General features: G+C 41.5%; 1 protein-coding gene across 4 annotated transcripts; it reads right to left on the bottom strand.

Annotated features, from left to right (window-relative positions):
* Positions 1–228: 228 nt before the first annotated feature.
* On the bottom strand, positions 229–16,540 carry LOC144014725 (uncharacterized). Of its 4 annotated transcripts, none has more exons than XM_077514937.1 (9): positions 16,401–16,442; positions 13,294–13,395; positions 11,846–11,917; positions 11,450–11,758; positions 10,763–11,071; positions 8,976–9,290; positions 7,180–7,329; positions 1,244–1,308; positions 230–1,100 (listed from the first exon to the last, which is right to left on the bottom strand). In XM_077514937.1, the coding sequence occupies exons 2-8, from the start codon at positions 13,322–13,324 to the stop codon at positions 1,265–1,267; spliced, it is 1,230 nt and encodes a 409-aa protein (XP_077371063.1). In that variant the 5' UTR covers positions 13,325–13,395; positions 16,401–16,442; the 3' UTR covers positions 230–1,100; positions 1,244–1,264. The 4 variants fall into 4 exon arrangements, with proteins under 4 accessions (XP_077371060.1, XP_077371063.1, XP_077371061.1 ...); XM_077514935.1 differs by lacking the exon at positions 16,401–16,442 and adding an exon at positions 13,523–13,963; XM_077514938.1 differs by lacking the exon at positions 16,401–16,442 and adding an exon at positions 13,523–13,961 and having other exon boundaries at positions 231–1,100; positions 11,846–11,884.
* Positions 16,541–21,864: the final 5,324 nt, after the last annotated feature.

The following is a 21,864-nucleotide window of genomic DNA, read 5'->3' as shown; positions in this document are numbered from 1 at the left end:
TGAAACTTCCTCTACATACACAATATCACACTTTCTTTCAATTATTGTTCACAAACCAGTCTAAATAGTTATAGTGAGCACTTCTCCTTTGCCGAGATAATCCATCCTGTCACAGGTGTGCCAGATCAAGATGCTGATTACAGACTATGATTAGTGCACGGCTGTGCAGTTTTGTTCGATTCTACACCCCCCCCCCCCCCACACACACACACACACACGGTCAGTCTAAGGCACACCTGTGCACTAACCATGGTATCTAATCAGCATCTTGATCTGGCACATCTGTGAGGTGGGATGGATTGTCTCGGCAAAGGAGAAGTGCTCACAATCACAGATTTAGACTGGCTTGTGAACAATATTTGAGAGAAATGGTGATATTGTAACCTGGTAAAAGCCTTTCCACAGTAATTTGGTCGGGAAAAGCCGGGACATTCTGTACAATAATTCGAGCTGATTGGACGATGCGACATTCTACACGTTTGTTTTAACCAATCACGGCCACGGCTGAAAATTCCGTGCTTTTTCTTGCCGAAGCGGGGAAAAGCCCGAACATCTTACCAGCTAGAAATACATGAAGCGCTTCTCGCTGTTCCAAATCAACAAGAAAACGGTGAGTCATTCTGCGAGGACAGAATTCATTGCAGCGTCCATTCGTCCATGTTGGGTTTGTTTGTTAGCCCCGGCGTCGGCATCCTGGTTTCGTCACAGTTGCATATCCCGCCCCCAAACACAATGTCACTCTGTGATTGGTCCGAACCACCAGAGCAAAAACAAAAGTGTCTATATTTTTGTTGAGTATATTTGTATCTAAGTCGTAAGTCTATTTTTATAACATAACTCCTTGAGCCCAATTGTTTGAATTGCTAGCAAATATACTGTAGTGGCGATACAGAAACATACAGAAATCTGAACTTTTCAACACAGTAGAAACCTTGTACCATCTCCACTGTGAAGTGGTTGTAGCAGGGATTGCTACAAGCAAGTGGCTGTGATGCCACTTCACGGTCCACCTTCCTATGTTGTAAAGTAGAAAGTAAGCCGTGCTCCGTTTTAATTCCTTACACGGACGGGCGGCATCTCCAAGTGATCAACAGCAACATCTAAATGAAGACATATTACAAACATATTTGGTTATATCAATCTGACACAGTGTCAACAGTGAGCGCTTTACAAAATGGCAGACTTGAATGAACTAATTCAATGAGATGAGATTAAACTTTTTACATTCATAACATGCACATACCTTCAGCCATGTGCTTAGCCATCATAGCTTGTTAATTGATAAGGCAACATACGTGTTTTCCACACCTGTTGATGGAAGCGCGTGTTAGACGTTCATCCAAGCATTTATTAAAACGGAAAAAAACAAAACAAAACACTTAACATAATAAACAGGCTACGACGGGTATGCATCTCACCAGTGGTACACAGGCTCTGGAGTGGTCAGCAAAATAATCACTGCCAAAGTACAAATTAACTTGTGTTGGACGTCATCGAATGGTATGGCCGCTTAGACAGATAGCTCTCCGGCGAATCTAACTCAATCAACCCGTAAAAGCTGTATATTGTTAATTATATTACAAAACTAAACGCGAGGTACACGGGGAGAATATGGGGAAAAGAGATGGACGTTCGAAACCTGTTAATGAAGAAAGGCACGGCGAAGAAAGCGTGCTTGCCCCAGATGCTAGCGGCGACGCCGGTGCAAATGCTAACAAGGCCCCAACCCTTCTAGCTACTACACCGATTATGACTGTTTTGGAGGAACTACGGGATTTCCGCAAAGATTTCCAGGACTTTAAAGCGGAGCTGACCGCTGTAAACCAGCGGATTGTTGAAGCTGAAACTCGAATTGACAACGTGGAAGATAGAGTCCAAAATGTGGAGCAAGTTTTAGCCAAGATGCTAAAAGTCATGACCGAACAAGAAAATAAACTAGTGGACCAAGAAAGTAGAGCTCGAAGAGTGAATTTGAGGCTGTACAATGTCCGCGAAGGGGCAGAGAGTGGATCAACGATGGTGGATTATGTGGAGAAATTACTTCGGAGCAGCCTGGCCATTCCTCCGAGTATGAATCTCGGCATCGAAAGAGCACACAGAGCGCTGGGCCCTCGACCCAGGCCAATGAAGAAAGGAGAGGAAAAGCCGCGCTCTATAATTGTGGCTTTTGCGCGCTACACTACAAAAGAAGAAGTTCTCCGAAAGGCGTGGACTAAAAAAAAAAAAAACAGTCCTCTGGGAAGAGAGGAGAATATATTTTGATCAAAACTATCCTCCGGCCATTCTACAAAGACGTAAGGAGTATGCAGAAGCGAAAGGGGTTCTGAAGCGGCACAACATCAGATTTCAGACCCCATACCCTTACAAATTAAGGGTGTTCTATGAAAATGGAACCAAGCTATACCAGTCGGCGGAGGAGGCAACCACTGACATGATCGCCAGAGGACTGCCGGTTACCAAGGTAACGAAGAGGGAGACCCTGACGGAGCAACTTGCACGGTCTGCGTGGACGGCATCAGGAGGGCGAAAGCGACGCGATGCCGGAGACAAACGTGAAAAGGCCATCCGGGAAAAACTTCAGGTCTACAGGAGGCAGACATCTCCCACCGTTGAAGATGGAGGAAACAAGGACGTTCAAAGCTAGGATGTGGGTAAATATTCTTTCCATCTCTTTTTCTACTAAATGAGGATCAAAATTGGAGAGACAAATGACTTGTGACGGATAGAGCGTTTATGGGGGCCCTTTTTCTCCCGCGAGAAGAGGCCTTTCCCCTATTGACAGTTTTCACTACCTTACTTCAGGGTCATTTGGAAGAGACCCCTGCCTTGGATCAACATTTTTTGTTCTTTTTCCTTTGTTCAATCTATTTTTTTGTTGATACATTGTGGTGTTTTTGTTATTCTGTTTTGTTTTTTTTGCATCTCAGGGAGTAGACCAATTGTTTGCATCTTGATCCATGTTGAATATCTGACTCAAAAACTATGGTTAATGGTCCAGTAAAATTTCTTTCTTTCAATGTGAAGGGGCTGACAAATCCGGTGAAGAGATTTAGAATCTTAACCAAGGTGAAAAAAGAACAAGCACAAGTGGTGTTTTTACAAGAGACCCATTTGACTGACAGTGAGCATGAAAAATTAAAGCGGATGGGATTCACAAGTGTGTTTTATTCTTCATACAAGTCGGGCCGGAGACGAGGGGTAGCAATTCTCATTTCAAATAAGTTAAATTTTGAAAAAACATTTGAAATGAAAGACAAAGAGGGGAGATTTATATTAGAGGCAGTATAGATGGTAATTTAGTTACGTTTATGAATGCTTATGTACCCCCAGGTAGCGATTTGAGTTTGTATCAGAAAATTATAACCATTATGGTTACTGAAACTAATGGTTGTTTGATATGTGGTGGAGACCTGAACATCCGTATGCGACCAGAACTTGATAGTTCTAATGGGAAGGCTCCAGACAACAGCGGTTTACACAAAAAAGTATGTGCACTTTTCGAAGAAGTGGGCTTAATTGACATATGGAGGGACTATACATATTACTCAATACCACATTCTGTTTACACAAGGATAGATTATTTCATAACCTTTTCAAACAACATGGATAGAATTCAGTCATGTGACATAGGTACAATAGATATTAGCGATCATGCACCCTTGTATTTAACAGTAGATTTTAATTTGTGCCCCAAAATGACTACATGGAAACTAAATTCAAGTATGCTTAAAGATACTATTTTCAAGGAACAAATTAAAAAAGAAATACAAGACTTTCTTGACATTAACGACAATGGTGAGGTCTCTCCTCCGATGCTTTGGGATGCACTCAAGGCGGTAGTACGTGGTAAAATTATAGCAATAACTTCATATAAAAAAAAAGATAAGAAATAGAACATTTGAAGAATTACAGAATAAATTAAAAGAATTGGAAAAGGAACATAAACAGTCTATAACACCGAGCATTTTTGAAGAAATTAAGCAGACCAGGAATGAAATAAATAATTTGACAACCCAAAATATACAGAAAAAATTAATGTTCCTTAAACAAAAATATTACAAAAGTGGATCTAAATCGCAGAAAATACTAGCATGGAAATTGAAAAAGAAGATTTCTGAAAATACAGTAACGAAAATTAAAGACCCCAGGACACAAAATATAAAAAATAAATTACAAGATATTCATAAAGCGTTTGATTCATTTTATAAATCATTGTATTCAAAAGTCCAGGGAGGTAATGACAAAGAAATTGATAGATTGCTACACTCACTGAATCTCCCAACTCTGACTGAAGAGCAAAATAGAAAACTGTCAGCAGATATATCAGAAGTTGAACTTGGGAAGGCCATTGGTCGGTTAAAGTCGAACACCTCACCAGGTTCAGACGGCTATACAGCTCAGTGGTATAAGGAATTGAAAACAGAGCTATGCCCTATACTACTTTCAACATTTAACTGGGTTATGAAGAAGGCACAAATACCACCAAGTTGGAAAGAGGCAATTATTACAGCAATACCAAAGGAAGGCAAAGACAAAATTGAGTGCAGCTCATATAGACCAATTTCAATTCTCAACACAGATTATAGGTTATTCACCACTATAATAGCTAGGCGGATGGAGGAATTTTTACCACAGCTGATAAATAATGACCAAACGGGCTTTATAAGAAACCGGCAGACACACGATAATATACGTAGAACTCTTCATGTTACAAATCATTTACAAAAGAATACAATGGAAGCATTACTTATAAGTGTTGACGCTGAAAAAGCTTTTGATTCTGTCAGATGGAACTTTCTTTATAGAACACTGTACAAATTTGGGTTTAATGACTCAATCATTAAACTTATTGAGGCATTATACACTGGCCCAACTGCAAGAATAAAAATTAATGGTTACTTGTCAAACAGTTTTGGGCTGGAAAGAGGCACACGGCAGGGTTGCCCATGCTCACCACTTTTATTTGCATTGTATCTAGAACCTTTAGCCCAATCTATAAGACAAAACGCGCATATTAAGGGTGTAACAGTCGGTGGCAGGGAACACAAGTTGGCTTGCTATGCAGACGACATTTTGATTTACTTGGGACAGCCTACTATCTCCCTTCCCAAAGTTATGCAGCAATTTGAACAATACGGCTGGCTATCTGGATATAAGATAAATATAAATAAAACAAACACTTTCATACAATTATAATCCACCAGTGGAGATAACTTCTAAATATCCTATGAGGTGGCAAGCTGAATCCTTGAAATATTTGGGCATCATAATCCCGAAAGATCAGAAAAAACTTTATGAATATAATTATATTCCATTGAGTAGAAAGATAAATGAAGATTTGAAACGGTGGAATTTAATTCCCTATTTATCATTATATTCACGGATTGAATCAATCAAAATGGTTGTCTTACCAAGATTACTTTATCTTTTTCAGACTTTGCCAGTACAGATTGATCAAAACCGATTTAACGAATGGGACAAAATGATATCAAGATATGTATGGCAGGGGAAAAAAATCGAGGGTGTCTTTTAAGACTTTGCAATTAGCAAAAGAGAAGGGAGGATGGGGCCTCCCATCTTTGAAGAACTATTATAGGGCGGCACAGATGAAGGTGTTGATGAACTGGTGTGATGCATCCTATGACTCACAGTGGAAAAATATTGAAGAGAAAATCCTTCCTCTCCCAATACAGGCAACTCTGGCTGATGCAAACATTCAATACTACATTGACAGAGTAGAAAACCCATGGGTGCAATGCACTCTTACCATTTGGAAAGGCATAGTAAAGGAGTATAATTTGAAAAAAGATATTGTAATGTTAAAATGGTTTGCCTATGACTCTGATTTTTTACCAAACAAAATGGATACCCGTTTTAAAACCTGGACTCATAAAGGGATAACAACTTTGAGTAAATTGATTCAGGATGGGAAAGTGGTCAGTTTTGAGACAATTGCACATAAATATTCTTTGGACAGGCAGGATTTTTACCGATATTTGCAATTACGTCACTATATAGACAAAAATGTCACTGCGATTCCTGAGATTAATAAGGATTTATTGCAACTATTTAGAAATTCTTACAATGGAAAGACAAATACTAAGCTTATTTCCTTCTGGTACAGATGGCTAACAAGTCATAATACACATTTAACTAAACATGTGAGAACAAAGTGGGAGAAAGACGCGGGAATAAGCATATCAGAAGAGGAATGGACTACAACATGGAAGCTTGTGTAGAAATCAACCAACTCCTACAAATGGAAAGAATTTGGATGGAAAACTCTAATAAGGTACTTTATCACACCATGTCAGACTACACACTACGTTGGATCCCCTTCTACATGTTGGAGAAAGTGTGGAGCTCAACGAGCAAATCATTTTCATATACTATGGGACTGTCCACTCAGACACTACTGGAAGGAAATTCATGGTGCAATACAAGACATTTTTGATTGTGTCTTTCCATTTGGAATGAAGACTGTGTATTTTGGATGTCTATTTCAGGATTGGAGTAGAAAAGAAATATTTACTAGGTACTTTATTGATTGCAAGCAAAAAAACGATAACGAAAAAATGGTTATCACCGGATATCCCTGATATGTCAACATGGTGGGATATAGTAACAAATATTTACGAAATGGAAAGATTAACATCAATTGTGAATCAGAACCATGGTTGGTTTGAGAAATGTTGGGAAAAATGGTTACGGTACATTAAAATAAAACCCCCCACTTTAATTCTAAACTAGGATAATCTGGAAAATATTTATGGTCACTCCCTGATGTTCTTGATGCTATATTGGTTATATTGTTTAGTATTTGATTTTATTTTTTTGGTAGTTGTTTTATTTTTAGATGGGACTTGTTTGTTTTTCTAGAGAGATGAATGATGATATGCATATTCTTGCATGTGTGAATTGTACCCATCTGTTAAAGTCTGTAAAGTTACAAATAAAGAATAATAAAAAAAAAAAAATGTTTTTTTACTTAAGTACAATACATACAATAACTTTACAGTAGCTTACAATAATGTTCAAAATATTTTTCGAAATAAAACCGTTTTCTCATTTTTTTTTATGAACACATAACCTATTACGCTACTGTATTTATTTGAATGTTGTTCAAAATGGATAGATAGATAGATTTTTTTTGGTTTTGAAAAGTACTGACTTACTTACAGGATCTGGTCTCCAACTCCAGTTCCGTTGGTTTCCTCTCCTTGTTGCACAGCACTTTGGCCACAACGATAATGATGACGACAGCAACAACAAATGTCAGAACGGATGCAAGCCAGCTGATCACCACTGGACTCAAAACTGGATCAGGATCTGAAGGTGGTAGAATTTGATGTCAGTCACATATAAGGATAACATCCCATTTGGCAGCCAATGTACAGTCGCTATCAGGCAAGCTGAGATTTGAGGCACGCTCTGAGGCTGTCTGCACAAAGGGACAGCAACGTACGGATTTCCTAAAGCTAAATTACTTCAAGGAACATGGCTCAGGGAACATGGCTCACATTGTGAAGGTGGATGGTAAACTGCCGAAGACTGCTCTGATGGCTATTTTTGAACAGCAGGTCCCCAAAAAGGCTGACTAGACTGTGAAGGATATCCTCTTCCCCATTGCTTTGCAAAACTTCCCTTAGGTCAGAGAAACTGGACCAAAGACTCCTTGGTCCCCAGAGCAATGCAATGACTACATTTGCACAATGCCACAAAGACCTTTACTATATAGTCAGTGCATTAGCATGCATCTCTGAACTGTATGTCTTGTCGGTGTACCTTATCTTCAATTGTCTTGACTTTTACATTGTATGAACTGTTTCTAAACTGTCTTATAGTCTTTGTCAAGTGAAATCATGCGTTTGGAAATACATATTTGAAGATATTAGCTAAAAAGCTTCAAAGAATGAGAACTATGTAGCACTCATTTGTGCAGCATTAAACATTTTTCATCATTTCTTTCTTCCCATGAGGTTTGGGAGGGAGTAAGGGAGAGAGGGAGGGAGGAAGACAGACAGTAATCAATTATCAAATTCATCGACAACTATTTTAAAAATCCAGTAATCAATTGGAGCCATTTTTTATTTAAAATTGTCTAAATCCTCAGATTTCAGCATGCCAACAGTAAATCCTGTAGTCCTTCATGAAAGAAGGTTGATTATCTTCTGTTTCATCAAAATAAGACATTTGCAAACATCTGTTTTACTTTGGAAAACAATGACCGAACCGGTAACAGTACAAAATCAATCCCCTCCTTTTAAATACATAAATACAAAAATAAAATCACTATATGAATATGAAGTACAAAAACACTAATCACTGGTTAATAAACAGTAAGCAGGTAAAAAAAAAAAAAAAAAAAGCTTTTATAATAGACTTTAATGCAAAATTAAAACGAGTCCGATTAGTCGATTGAATAATCAATAGATTAATCGATTCTAAAAATATTAGAAAGTGACGGCGCTAATGTTTATTAATGTGCACTGTCCAAAAAACAAACAAACAAAAAAAAACATGGCATCAGCAGGTACTTAACATGGGACAGGTTTCTTAGGTACCAAATATTCTACATTTGTTTAAAAATATAATAAATTATATAAACAAATATAATAAATTATGTTAAAAAAGGGAAGCAATGCTGTTTTTATTTACTATTTAATATATTTCTTTAAACATTTTAGAGTCAGGTTATAACTGATATTTTTGCTCACAGTTATCATATTGTCAGAATCGATTATCTGCCCATGCCAATTACAGAGTGTTTGTGATGAAATCACTATTCTTTGTGGTGTATCCAATTTACAAAACATTCTTCTATCTATTGTCTGCATGACAAGCTTCCCTTTGGGACAAAAAGTACACTGAAGTGAACAACAGACATCTTCTCCAGATTTATGTCTGTCTGTACTGCCGTTTACAAGCAAATCGTGTGTTTGACATGCATAATGAGGGAGCCAAAGAAATGTCACCTCTTATCGATATGGGCAGGGCCTGGCTCTCTCTGGAGACAAAGGTGCGTCCTCCCAGCTGAACCTGATACAGGCAGTAGTAGTAGCCCTCACTGGAGCTCTGGGCACCGGCGAAGGTGAACGTGACGGAAGGGCTGAGGGCGGGCAGAGACAGGCGCACTGTGCCATTGGGGCGGATGAGACGCAGCTGAAAGGAGCCGCCGGGATACAGCTGCGGTGTGGAGCATGTGATGTTGAAACTGTGGCCCTTGATGACGGAACCAGCCCGGACCTCGGAGGATGTGTTGTACCAGTGCTGAGGGGTCATGAGTTCCACTGTGAAGGAAGCAAAGAAGAAACGGGTCTTTCAAGAGCTTTCTGTGTCTCACAAAAGCAAGTACAACCCTCATATTTTTGATTTGATCTTTTTGTGGGACAAGAGGATGACACTAAAGAAATGTCACTTAAACTTTACTTCAACATAAAAGACCATGTACAGCTTGTCGACAGTGTAAATTTAATGTCCCAAAAAATAACACAAAGCCATTAATGTCTAAAGTAAAGTAAGCAAAGCATGATGGGACTGTGTCTTACGATCACTGATCCAGAAGTGGTAATATTCAAAATAAGAGCACTAACAGAAAGTACAGTGTTAACTGCCTTCATTTTGCATTTTTAACTGCCTGTGATAACTGAGCCTTGTTAAGTGTAAAATGTCTTAACCCACTTCATGTACACTTGCCTGTCCAGTATCCGTCCATTTTTGTCCTTTTGCCCATTTTAAACTGATTGTGACTTTGTAAGCACATTCATTTGTAAATTTCATTTTTGATCAAATGCAATCAAAATCGATGGAGGGAACGGTAATCTATTTTACAATGATACACTAATAACTGTAAATTGTGTATGTTTGAGAATGTTGTTGTATAGATGAGCAACATTCTAAAACAGCTGCAACAGTGGCGAAGAATATACGTCGACGTTAACAAGACAGGTTCCACACAAATATATATTTATACATGGACATTAACCCTTACAGCGTAATTGCAAGTTTTTATACAGTAGTGTGAGCTTTTTTTTAATATCACCAACCACCTCATAATATTGTGATGATTATTGTATCATGAGGTTCATGTTGTCATAATACTGCATCATGATGATTGGATATCGCGATATGATCCCTACTCATAAGTGGCCTCTTCTGTCTTCAATTTGGATGCAATTTGATAGAGACATAAGCATCTAAACATGGTCTGTCTTCTTTCGTCTGTTTATTCTACATTATGTATTGTTGAGATTTTTTTTTTTTTTTTTTTTTAAAAGACGTGAATATTTAGAAGTCCTACTTATATTTTTCTTTTGACTAGTTTTTATTAGTTCTATTTTCGTAAAGTGTCTGAGTCTTCTGAAAAGTGCTATAGAAATAAAATGTATGATAATTATGATAAACATTTTATATATATGAGACGGCAGGGCGAGACGAGCAATATAAAAAAAAGGGATTAATGCATTTTTTTAAATCAGCTATAGCAGGTAGGTCATGCTTGGAAAAATACCTTCAAAACCATAAAATATCAAGACTGATTTAAAAAAAAAAAAAAAAAAAAAAGTGGGGGTTGTATATGCACATAACCTAATTGGCAGAGCAAAATAAAAAATAAAAAAAATAAAAAAAAATTTAAAAAAAGTAATCAAAACAAAGTCAGGAAACGAGTGCCTTAGACTAAACCTAAAAGGGGGGGAAAAAAAACTCGATGTGCTTTGTGAATGGGTGATTGTTGGTTGACGAATAGCGGTCAGCGACTTACCCACAGTGATGTTGACAGGATTGCTTGGTGGAGAGCTGAGCACCTGAGAAGGCGAGCTGTCTCTGATCCTGTAGCAACAGCTATAGCTGCCCTGTTGCAAAGCCTTGATGTTGGGCAGAGTCATCTCCACCCGTGACTGACTCATTTCCGCCCTCTGCGTCGCCACGGGCGTGGACGCGCCGTGCTTGTACAGCTGGAATTCGCTGACGTGGTGACCCGGCAGAATGCTGCAACTGAACCGGACCGTCTCTCCGGACGAGAACACGTTGTGGGGTGAAAACAGGGTGAGAATGGGCGTGAAAAGGGTACCTGTGGGTGAAACAGATGGTAATCACAAAGTTTGTATTTCAGTGAAGAACTCGTTATTTCTTCATTTGTCAACGAAAATGCATACTGATTTAGTCACAGTTATCGTTTATTAATGAGGGTATTAGTCTAGTTGTAGTCCGGTGAAAAATGCATTGACAAAATAATTTTTGTTTAGTTTGACGAAAAACACTAGTGTGCACACAGCGAATGTTTTTTCATGTTCAAAATTTGACACTGCTGATGACTGCAACTTAAATGTTTTTTATTTGGAGAAACACTTTCAAGTTTTTTTGTTTTTTTTTTGGGGGGGGGGGGGGAACTGAATATGCAAACATATGCTTGACACACACAAAGCACCTTACCGATAGATGGGCTCACCTGAGCATTTCACCCCTGCGTCATTTTCATGGGTGCAGTATTGGTGACTATGGAGGACGACGGCACAGCGGCTCAAAGTGGACTCGTGTCCAGTGCACTGAACGTGCCGCAGCCAGATCTTTCCCGTGCCCGCACCATAAGCCGCCCCATGGAGGGCCGACTCTGCCAAGCCACAGGACAGCTGCAGGCACACCACGTCAGCATCGCGGAGGTCCCAGCCGCGGTCGCAAACGGTCCCCCATTGGTTATGACGGAGAATCTCAACGCGGCCGGAACATTTGTTCTCCCCGTCCGCAACCCTGATACTGTCTGAGGACCAGAAACAACATTTAGGAGGACCACTGTGTACCCCTACGTATGGTGGGAGAGCACTTTCGATCCAAGATCTTTGCTTACCAAAGGCAGTGGCTCTGTCCCGCAGAACGCCAAACAAACCTTGTGATGAAATGAGAAACTGAAAATGAGAAACTGAAAATGGGGAGAAAAAAAAAAAAAAAAAAAGAGCAATGATAAGACGTTGAATCGGTAAGACTACCGAATGAACAATTCTGAGCGCTTTTTAAAAAAGAAAAAAAGAAAAAAAAAAGAAATGAGAAACTAAATTATTGTCACAAACAGATATTTCAACTCTTATCACTGTGCTGTTGAATTTATCGGAAACCATACACCCAACAAGAAAATAGGATGGCAATAAATTCTCTTGGTTTTAAGCGGTGGTCAAGTCAAAACATTTCCTTTGTAATAATATATTGTATGTACCCCCACTAGTCTAAAAAGTATTCTGATTAATATTTGATTCATGGAATAAGAATTAAGTAGATTAATCCACCCGTTTTCAGCCATCCAAGCAGCACCCTGCTGTCAACTGAAATGTACATTAAAGTGCCCATGGACTTGCACAGCGAACGCCACGGCTGTCGTTTTATGGGTTTGGCGACATAACGTTGATAATAGTCAAACAATTTTTTGCAAAGCAAATTTTTGACTTGATTTCCTCTTTAAGATGTTCATTGACAATGATTACCTTGTAGCTGTGATTCCAAACACTGTGCCGTGGTACATTAGTGTATCATGAGGTCAGGTCAGGTGTTCAAAAAGTGTCATTATTTATTCCAAAACAATTTTTTTAGTCAACTATCTATGCCAGTGACATACAGTGTCAGGCAGAACAATTTAATGTTCTTATAAGATTTTTCTCATGTAAGATGTATGCTTTGGCTCAATAAATATTGGGAAACACTTACGGTGTTCCACCCATCATGTGACCTCCACCCCCCACCCCAATGGTATGTAAATAACTTAATTACACTTGTGACTACAAAAGTTAGTAATGGGAAACTTTGGTGGTGGTGTACAGAACAGCTTTGATTTATTATTTTTTTTGCTATGTTACTCTCTTGTGTAGTTATCCAAAAGACAAATAAAACATTGAAATACGCTGTTAGAGCTTAAAGTTATTTATTAGTGTTCAAATGTATGGTTTTGAGCAACAGTTAAGTTTCCACATTAGGGTTTCAAGCCAGGGTTAGGGTTTTGGATTTGGAAGCCACAGTTTGGCTTTCAAACCTGCAGGTCTGGGGTTAAGGTAGGGTACCAAATAAAGCTAAGTTAGCACTACGGGTTAAAGCCAAACCTATTTAAACAAGGTTTAAAGATAGAATGCTAATGGTGCTATGCTACACGAACAACCGAGGTAACCGATAATTTAAGCACCAAACAAATACAACGGTGTCAAGTAAAATTGCTCAACGATGGGAGGCAGCCCACGAGATGCGTAATTAACAAACGGGGCTAACTAACTGCACGTTAGCCAAACTGAGCCTCGATTAACAGCCTAAACTTACCTGTTAGCAGAATGCAGAGGAACGTTAGCATCGTTTCCCCCTCACCCTTCCATCAAACAGCAGGGTCGGAATGATGCCCGGTCGGTGGAGTGTTGAAGGACGCTAGAAACACGCAGCATGTGCTAGTTTAGTTAACAAAGTAAATCATGTGCTAACTAGGAGAGCTTTAACTAAGTGGCTAATACTAAACAGCTGTAATGTACACTAGGGGTAGACATTCTGCACTTACAAGCGACGCCGATTACAGTAACGGAAGCCCTCACAATAAAATGACGTCCATGTCGGCAATAAATTGGGTCAAGAGTGGAATTCATCCGCTGTTCTGTCGGATCAGCATACCTCGTCGGATCAGCATACCCGTATGCTGACCTGACAGCTGCCTCTATCGGGCTAGCATACGTAGTCAGAATAGCATTCCTACGTTACGACGATCCCGTAAATGATAATAATACACTGCAATTAGGCTAAACACAGATGCATATTAAAAACACTAGAGCTACCAAAGAAGCATATGTATAGTTAGTTTTAACACGAGCATGCTGTTCTGACGGCTGATTGTAACATCGGTATGCTGTTTTGATGGCTGAAATGGGCACCCACAGCACATTGTTGCCTTAGTTTACTCGTCAAGAAAAAATAAGGCCAACTATAGAGCCACATTAAAACTTCAGAGGACAATATGTCAACGCGCTCCCACAAACGATTTGCATGGATTTCTGTATTTTTAGATGATTTAAGTCTTCGCGTCTCATTCCGTTGTGTTCATTTTGCTGACTGCTGCATTCAGGTGTAGGCTAATGTGCACAGGGTCGTCATCCGAAAACTTTTTTTATATATCAAAACAAACTGTTGTCAATAAATCAAACAAAAACCATATGCAGGCGCGGATGACAGTTTCCTCACCAAACTGAGGCTGAATGCACATTATGACTTGCACACGAACTGCCCACTAGGTGACACAATTGTCATTTTTAATTAGTGTAAAAGGCAACATTATAATCAAACAACAAAATATTGGCTCCAGCGATACCCATTATGTATGATAGTTGTCTACATGACAGAAAATTGTCTAGATTTAATTGAACAGATTTTGTAGGCTGTGAGAGAATTTGCCAATTGGAACACCATTGCTTAATTTTGAAAGAAACATTTGAGAAGACTCGAAAAAAATGAGCTTTATTGTTGAATTCAAAATGAAAACCGATGCAGGAGGACTATGAAACATATTTTATGTACAAACTACAACACACGTTGCCAGTTTGCTAAAAGTACAAAAACATCAAGTGACAAAAACTACACAACCTACGTCTCAAAAGATTCCAAACTACGATGGCTGTAGCAAGTCAGCAATTTAAGTTGCATTTTTTACACTTAAAAACGTTATTCTGCACATTCAGCATGTGTCCACTGCAGACAGAATTCACATTGCACCTTAAAATAAGAAGAAAAAACACACATTAGTGAATCCCCAAAATTGTTTTTGAATAAGTGTAGTACAAGCATCTAACTGTCACTGTGCCATAATAATAACGCACAGTGATCCACGACGCTAACTGCAGAACAAAACTTACTTTCTGAATAAAATACTTTCACTATATAAAATAATTACAAAACGAAGTAAAATGAAGTTCTAAATAATCAGTTATTGCATACTTTTATTTACTTAATTGTCAGCCGAGGTATGCTGCTCCGACGAGTTCGACAGCGTGATGATGTAATTGCCTACTGCGCATGCGTAGCGCGTGCGCAGATGTGTGAGGTATGCTCCTTCGACGGGTATGCTGGTTTGTCGGAACACCGGCAGATTAGCGGTCCTCGAGGCGGCCGCCAGGGTTCAGCATTACACCTCAACCATTGTTGAAAAGCAAAACTGCGCGACAATTTTATTTATTTATTTATTTATGTTTTGGTAAAGCAGCGACACTCTCAACCACGCTGTCCGACACCCGGAGCTGTTTTGTTTTCAGCATCACGAGGTTACCAATGGCACACGAGTGACTGGTTCTGCGTCGTCACGTCACCTTCAGTTATTTGCCGTTTTTCATTCATTTGAATAATGCACTTTTATGCCAGACAAGTTTAGTCACACAAATACTTAATACATATGTGCAATTATAGCTTAAGCATTAGCAGACCCGTCACCAGAAAGAAATTGTAGGGGGGGGGCATACTTTATCAACATAAATCTAATGTTCATCAGGTTGAACAGCGGCATTGTGACAACTGCAAAAGTGTTCAGAAATATTTTCTGTCACTTAAAAGCGGCAGTTCGTTCTGAAATCTAAAAGACAAACTGAAAAAAAAATGTGTAGTTCATTTTGCATTTATTCAACTCAAAAGTTCATTTGAAACAAATCCACTCTTCACTTCTGTAAACAACTATGTCCGACTGAATGACTGTGACACAACCCTTCTATCTGGAATCGGCTAGCAGTTGCCTTCATTTGCGTGTTGGATTAGGGCTGTACGATATGGACAAAATTTCCTTTCATTTTTGCCAGACATCTCTATTCTTTGATCTTTGACTCCGCATGAGACTTCACATCATTTTCCTTTTTTGATGGTGCCTTCTGTATTATTTTATTTCTATACTTGTACAGATTATTATTTTTTTTTTAGTATTTTATTTGTGTGTATACTTATCTACTTATATTTACTCTAATTTGTGTTATTTTATTTCACTTGTGTCTACTAAAAGACTAATTTCTATTCCATGCACAGCACTTTGTATGCAGCAATGGCTGTTTTAAAGTGATTTAGAAATAAGGTTGAGTTATGTCGATGATATACAGAAACAACATATGGGTTCAGTGAAAAACTAAGCAGAATATCAATCCAAAAGGATGTGTAAAGTGCTGGGGTTTTTTTTTTTTTTTTTTATTAGAACTTAGTGACAGTCATCAACATGAACAAACTTGGCAATAAAAAAAAAAAAAGAGAATTCAACTCACATTGTACTGCAACTGCTTTAGTGATAAATAATTTTATGCTCCTTAGTTGTTGTGTATGTGTGACTGCTTGGGTCTGTTAACAGCATACTGTGTATTGCTACAATTCATCCGTGCTGTGTGGCTTGACTAATTAAAAAAAAAAAGTTTGACACTCACTTGTAAACGTAACCAGTGGACTCAGGATTCCCATTAATGTCAACTGTGTCAGCCTGGATCGAGGTTTGGCATTTGGTGGCTTCCATTAAAGCGGCACGACGTGCTCACTGCTCAGTCTTTGTCCCAGCGCCAGCCGGCAAATGCGCACTGCTACAATTCATCCGTGCTGTGTGGCTTGACTAATTAAAAAAAAAAAGTTTGACACTCACTTGTAAACGTAACCAGTGGACTCAGGATTCCCATTAATGTCAACTGTGTCAGCCTGGATCGAGGTTTGGCATTTGGTGGCTTCCATTAAAGCGGCACGACGTGCTCACTGCTCAGTCTTTGTCCCAGCGCCAGCCGGCAAATGCGCACTGCTACAATTCATCCGTGCTGTGTGGCTTGACTAATTAAAAAAAAAAAAGTTTGACACTCACTTGTAAACGTAACCAGTGGACTCAGGATTCCCATTAATGTCAACTGTGTCAGCCTGGATCGAGGTTTGGCATTTGGTGGCTTCCATTAAAGCGGCACGACGTGCTCACTGCTCAGTCTTTGTCCCAGCGCCAGCCGGCAAATGCGCACTGCTACAATTCATCCGTGCTGTGTGGCTTGACTAATTAAAAAAAAAAAGTTTGACACTCACTTGTAAACGTAACCAGTGGACTCAGGATTCCCATTAATGTCAACTGTGTCAGCCTGGATCGAGGTTTGGCATTTGGTGGCTTCCATTAAAGCGGCACGACGTGCTCACTGCTCAGTCTTTGTCCCAGCGCCAGCCGGCAAATGCGCACTGCTACAATTCATCCGTGCTGTGTGGCTTGACTAATTAAAAAAAAAAAAGTTTGACACTCACTTGTAAACGTAACCAGTGGACTCAGGATTCCCATTAATGTCAACTGTGTCAGCCTGGATCGAGGTTTGGCATTTGGTGGCTTCCATTAAAGCGGCACGACGTGCTCACTGCTCAGTCTTTGTCCCAGCGCCAGCCGGCAAATGCGCACTATCTACCCGGAAGTAGATTTGGCTAAGGCACGTCTGCAGAGCGCGCGTCTCCCCCCGCCCCACCCCATCCCTCCTGATCCTGATTGTCATTGGCTCGCTTAGTTGTCAATCACAGCCAAACTTGAAAGGAGGTATGTGGTTGGCTGGCACGCCATGCTTTACTTAAAACAGAAGGCGCAAGTTAAACGTGACTGATAGGACGAATAGTTGGTGAGTCATCTTGCTAGGGCGGGCACGGCTGACTGACAGGGCGGGCACGGACCCCCAAGGCCCGCCCATGGCGACGGGTCCGAGCATTAGCATTCTATCACAGGAGGAAGGTTTTTCAGTAAACCAGGCTAACCTTCCTCATAATTTCCCAGGATATTAATAACCCTTAACAATGTCAGTCATCATGAGTCTAACCCCTAACAGCTGATAAGACCTCCGACCAACATGCACAGATGTTTGTAGTACTAACATATGGAGAAGTGGCAGGATTAAAAACTGCAAACAAATGTTTTCACAAAAAAAAAAAAAAAAAGGAAAATCTGACTCTGGTCAAAGTGACCTTATATGGCAACATAATGTACAGCACACAAATTGATAACTATTGAAGCCAAACAGCATATTTTCAAAACAGAGAGAAAGCTGTGGTTCTATAATAGTGAAAACAGAATTATAAATTTCTTTCCAAAACGTTTTGGAAAACGGGCAATCCCAAAATTCTGTAGGAATGGAATGCTGTAAAACCTTTGCAAAACCAAATAAATTTGAGGCCTCCAAGTTGGGAAAAAACAAAATTTGGGATAAAATTCCAGATTGAAAATGGGTTCTTTAAGAATTGTTTTAACCAGTTTATTTTGAAAGTACCCGTCCGTGAGCCGGCACCTTACCGTGGTGGAGGGGTTTGCCTTTCCCAATGATCCTAGGAGCTATGTTGTCTGGGGCTTTATGCCACTGGCAGGGTCATCCATGGCAAACAGGTCCTAGGTGAGGGACCAGACTAAGCACGGCTCAAAAACTCCTTATGATGCATAAAAACTTTGGAAGCACGTTTCCCTTGCCCGGACGCGGGTCACCGCGGCTCCCCTCTGGAGCCAGGCCTGGAGGCGGGGCTCGCTGGCGAGCACCTGGTGGCCGGGCCTGCACCCATGGGGCTCGGCCGGGCACAGCCTGAAGAGGCAACGTGGGTCCCCCTTCCCACGGGCTCACCACCGGTGGGAGGGGCCAAAGGGGTCGGGTGCAGTGTAGGCTGGGTGGCAGCCAAGGGAGGAGACCTTGGCGGACCGACCCACAGGTACAGAAGCTGTCTCTTGGAACATGGAATGTCACCTCTCTGGCAGGGAAGAAGCCTGAGCTGGTGTGTGAGGCAGAGAAGTTCCGACTAGATATAGTCGGACTCTCCTCCACACACAGCTTGGGCTCTGGTACCCGTCCTCTCGAGAGTGGTTGGACTCTCTTTCACTCTGGACTTGCCCACGGTGAGAGGCGCAGAGCAGGTGTGGGCATACTTATTGCCCCCTGGCTCGGCGCCTGTACGTTGGGGTTTACCCCAGTAGGCGAGAGGGTAGCCTCCCTCCGCCTTCAGGTGGGGGAACGGGTCCTGACTGTTTGTGCATATGTACCAAACAGCAGTTCAGAGTACTCACCCTTTTTGGAGTCCTTGGAGGGTGTGCTGGAGAGCGCTCCCCCTGGGGACTCCTTCGTCTTGCTGGGGGACTTCAATGCTCACGTGGGCAATGACAGTGAGACCTGGAGGGGCGTGATTGGGAGGAACGCCCCCCCCCCCCCCCCCCCCCCCCGATTGGAAACTGAGCGGTGTTCTGTTATTGGACTTCTGTGCTCGTCACGGATTGTCCATAATGAACACCATGTTCAAACAAGAGTGTCCATATGTGCACTTGGCACCAGGACACCCTAGGCCGCAGTTCAATGATTTTGTAGTCGTGTCATCGGATTTGCGGCCGCATGTTTTGGACACTCGGGTGAAGAGAGGGGCGGAGCTGTCAACTTACCACCTGGTGGTAGGTTGGCTCCATTGGTGGGGGAAGATGCCGGTCCGACCTGGCAGACCCAAACGCATTGTGAGGGTCTGCTGGGAACGTCTGGCGGAATCCCCTGTCAGAAAGAGTTTCAATGCCCACCTCTGGCAGAGCTTCTCCCTTGTCCCGGGGGAGGCGGGGGACATTGAGTCCGAATGGGCCATGTTCCGTGCCTCCATTGTTGAGGCGGCCGATTGGAGTTGTGGCCCTAAGGTGGTCGGTGCCTGTCGCGGCTGCAATCCTCGAACCCGCTGGTGGACACCAGCGGTAAGGGATGCCGTCAAGCTGAAGGAGTCCTATCCATCCTTTTTGGCCTGTGGGACTCCGTAGGCAGCTGACAGGTACCAGCTGGCCAAGCGGAACGCGGTTGCTGAGGCAAAAACTCGGACATGGGGGCGGGGGGTAGTTCGGTGAGGCCATGGAAAACGACTTGGAGGAAATTCTGGTCCACCATCCGGCGTCTCAGGAGAGGAAAGCAGTGTACCATCAACACAGTGTATAGTGGCGATGGGGTGCTGCTGACCTCGACTCGGGACGTCGTGAATCGGTGGGGGAGAATACGTCGAAGACCTCAATTTCACCGACACGTCTTCCTTTGATCAAGCAGCGTCTGGGGACTCTGAGGTGGGCTCTCCTATCTCTTGGGTCAAAGTCACTGAGGTGGTTGGAAAGCTCCTCGGTGGCAGAGCCCCGGGGGTGGATGAGACCCGCCCGGAGTTCCTAAAGACTGGATGTTGTGGGGCGGTCATGGTAACACGCCTCTACAACATCGCATGGACATCGGGGATAGTGCCTCTGGACTGGCAGACCGGGGTGGTGGTCCCCCTTTTTAAGAAGGGGGACCGGAGTATGTGTTCCAACTTTCGAGGGATCACACTCCTCAGCCTCCCTGGTAAGGTCTACTCAGGGGTGCTGGAGAGGAGGGTCCGTCAGGAAGTCGAATCTCAAATCCAGGAGGAGCAGTGTGGTTTTCGTCCTGGCCGTGGAACAGTGGACCAGCTCTACACCCTCAGCAGGATCCTCGAGGGTGCGTGGGAGTTCGCTCAACCAGTCCACGTGTTTTGTGGATATGGAGAAGGCGTTCGACCGTGTCCCTCGGGGAGTCCTGTGGGGGGTGCTTCTGGAGTACGGGCTACCGGGCCCGCTAATACGGGCTGTTCGGTCCCTGTACGACCGTTGCCAGAGTCTGGTCCGCATTGCCGTCTCGTTCTTTAGCTTCGCGGCCAGTTAGCATCACAAACTCAAGTCAACTAGAGGTCACCGGTAACTCGTGTCGTTTGCCATGTTTTCGCGTATACCTGTGCATCCTCTCAACTTTAACGGCAACAGTTTTCCTGCACAATTTGCAAACAACTGTATGTTTTTGCATCATATCTGACAGTCTTCTAATCAAACAACCTCCACACTAAAAGGTAGCTCACTTTGCCGAAAGAACTGGCTGCAGCTCATAGCCTCACACGCTCCGACTCCGACATTGTAGGAAATGTAGAACTACTATAGCTGTCTCCCTACCTGTCTGTCGTGTCGCCTTTGCTTAGAGCTGTATCGCGTTGTGCTGTGATGTTTCCTTAAATTGGATGTGGACTTTTTATCCAGCGCAAAGTTTGCCTTGAGAGGGTTTTGTCATTTTTACTGGACACAAATGCGAAGTAATGGCTGTATTTCCAATGAGCAAATGCATCCGTTTGTGGCGGTCCAGCTGCTTCATCCATTGTTTACGTCGTATCGAGGTAGGAAGTATCTATTGTTTTGGACAGACTGCTAGCGCCGCGGCTCACATGTTGGTACAAGTGACCCGGGGTTGCGTCTTTCGTTGAGAAAACGCGTTACAACCATTGATTCACCTCCCCCCCGAGTTTGTCAATAATCAAATTAAAGTTCAAGTTGCACCGAGTCTCTTCATCTTTGGAGATATTAAAACCCAGATAAGTGATAGAATCTTTTACAGGTATATTACATATAGCAGGGCTGTGACAGTCTTTGATCACAAAAAGTTCACCTTTTTTTATATTCAAGCAAAGACCGGACGCAGCAGAGAATGAATGTATTAATTCAACAGATAAAGGTTAAGAACAATGTTGTATCATCTGCCAACTGGCTAATAATACTGTTATGTGCTACTGAGATACCCTTCAAGGGACTAAGTTTAATATAATCGGTAAGTAATTGAGTACAAAGTTAAAAAAAAAAAAAAATGATACATTTTTTTTTCTTAAGCGTGGAGTAGGACGAGAGTGCAACTTGATTGAACAATTACCATTAGTGTACATTGTTTTGATAGCACTGCAAAAATATTTCCCAAAACCAAACTTACAGGCACGATAAATAAATGTATGTTCTATTGTGTCAAAAGCCTTATAGAAATCTAAAAATAGGATAAAACTATTATCAGGACATAAATTTGAATAATCAATTAAATCTAATACTAATCTAATATTATTGGAGATATGTGT

Source organism: Festucalex cinctus, chromosome 2, assembly GCF_051991245.1.
Source record: "Festucalex cinctus isolate MCC-2025b chromosome 2, RoL_Fcin_1.0, whole genome shotgun sequence".
Taxonomy (NCBI): domain Eukaryota; kingdom Metazoa; phylum Chordata; class Actinopteri; order Syngnathiformes; family Syngnathidae; genus Festucalex; species Festucalex cinctus.
Note: the sequence above shows the minus strand (reverse complement) of the source record. Positions and strands in the feature narration are given on the sequence as shown.

Coding starts and splice junctions, on each gene's coding strand:
- LOC144014725 (XM_077514934.1), bottom strand. CDS start 16,434: ATGGGAATCCTGAGTCCACTGGTTACGTTTACAA. Junction 11,918..16,400: donor TCCACTGGTTACGTTTACAA/GTGAGTGTCAAA, acceptor CCCCATTTTCAG/TTTCTCATTTTCAGTTTCTC. Junction 11,072..11,449: donor CGCAGGGGTGAAATGCTCAG/GTGAGCCCATCT, acceptor TTTCACCCACAG/GTACCCTTTTCACGCCCATT.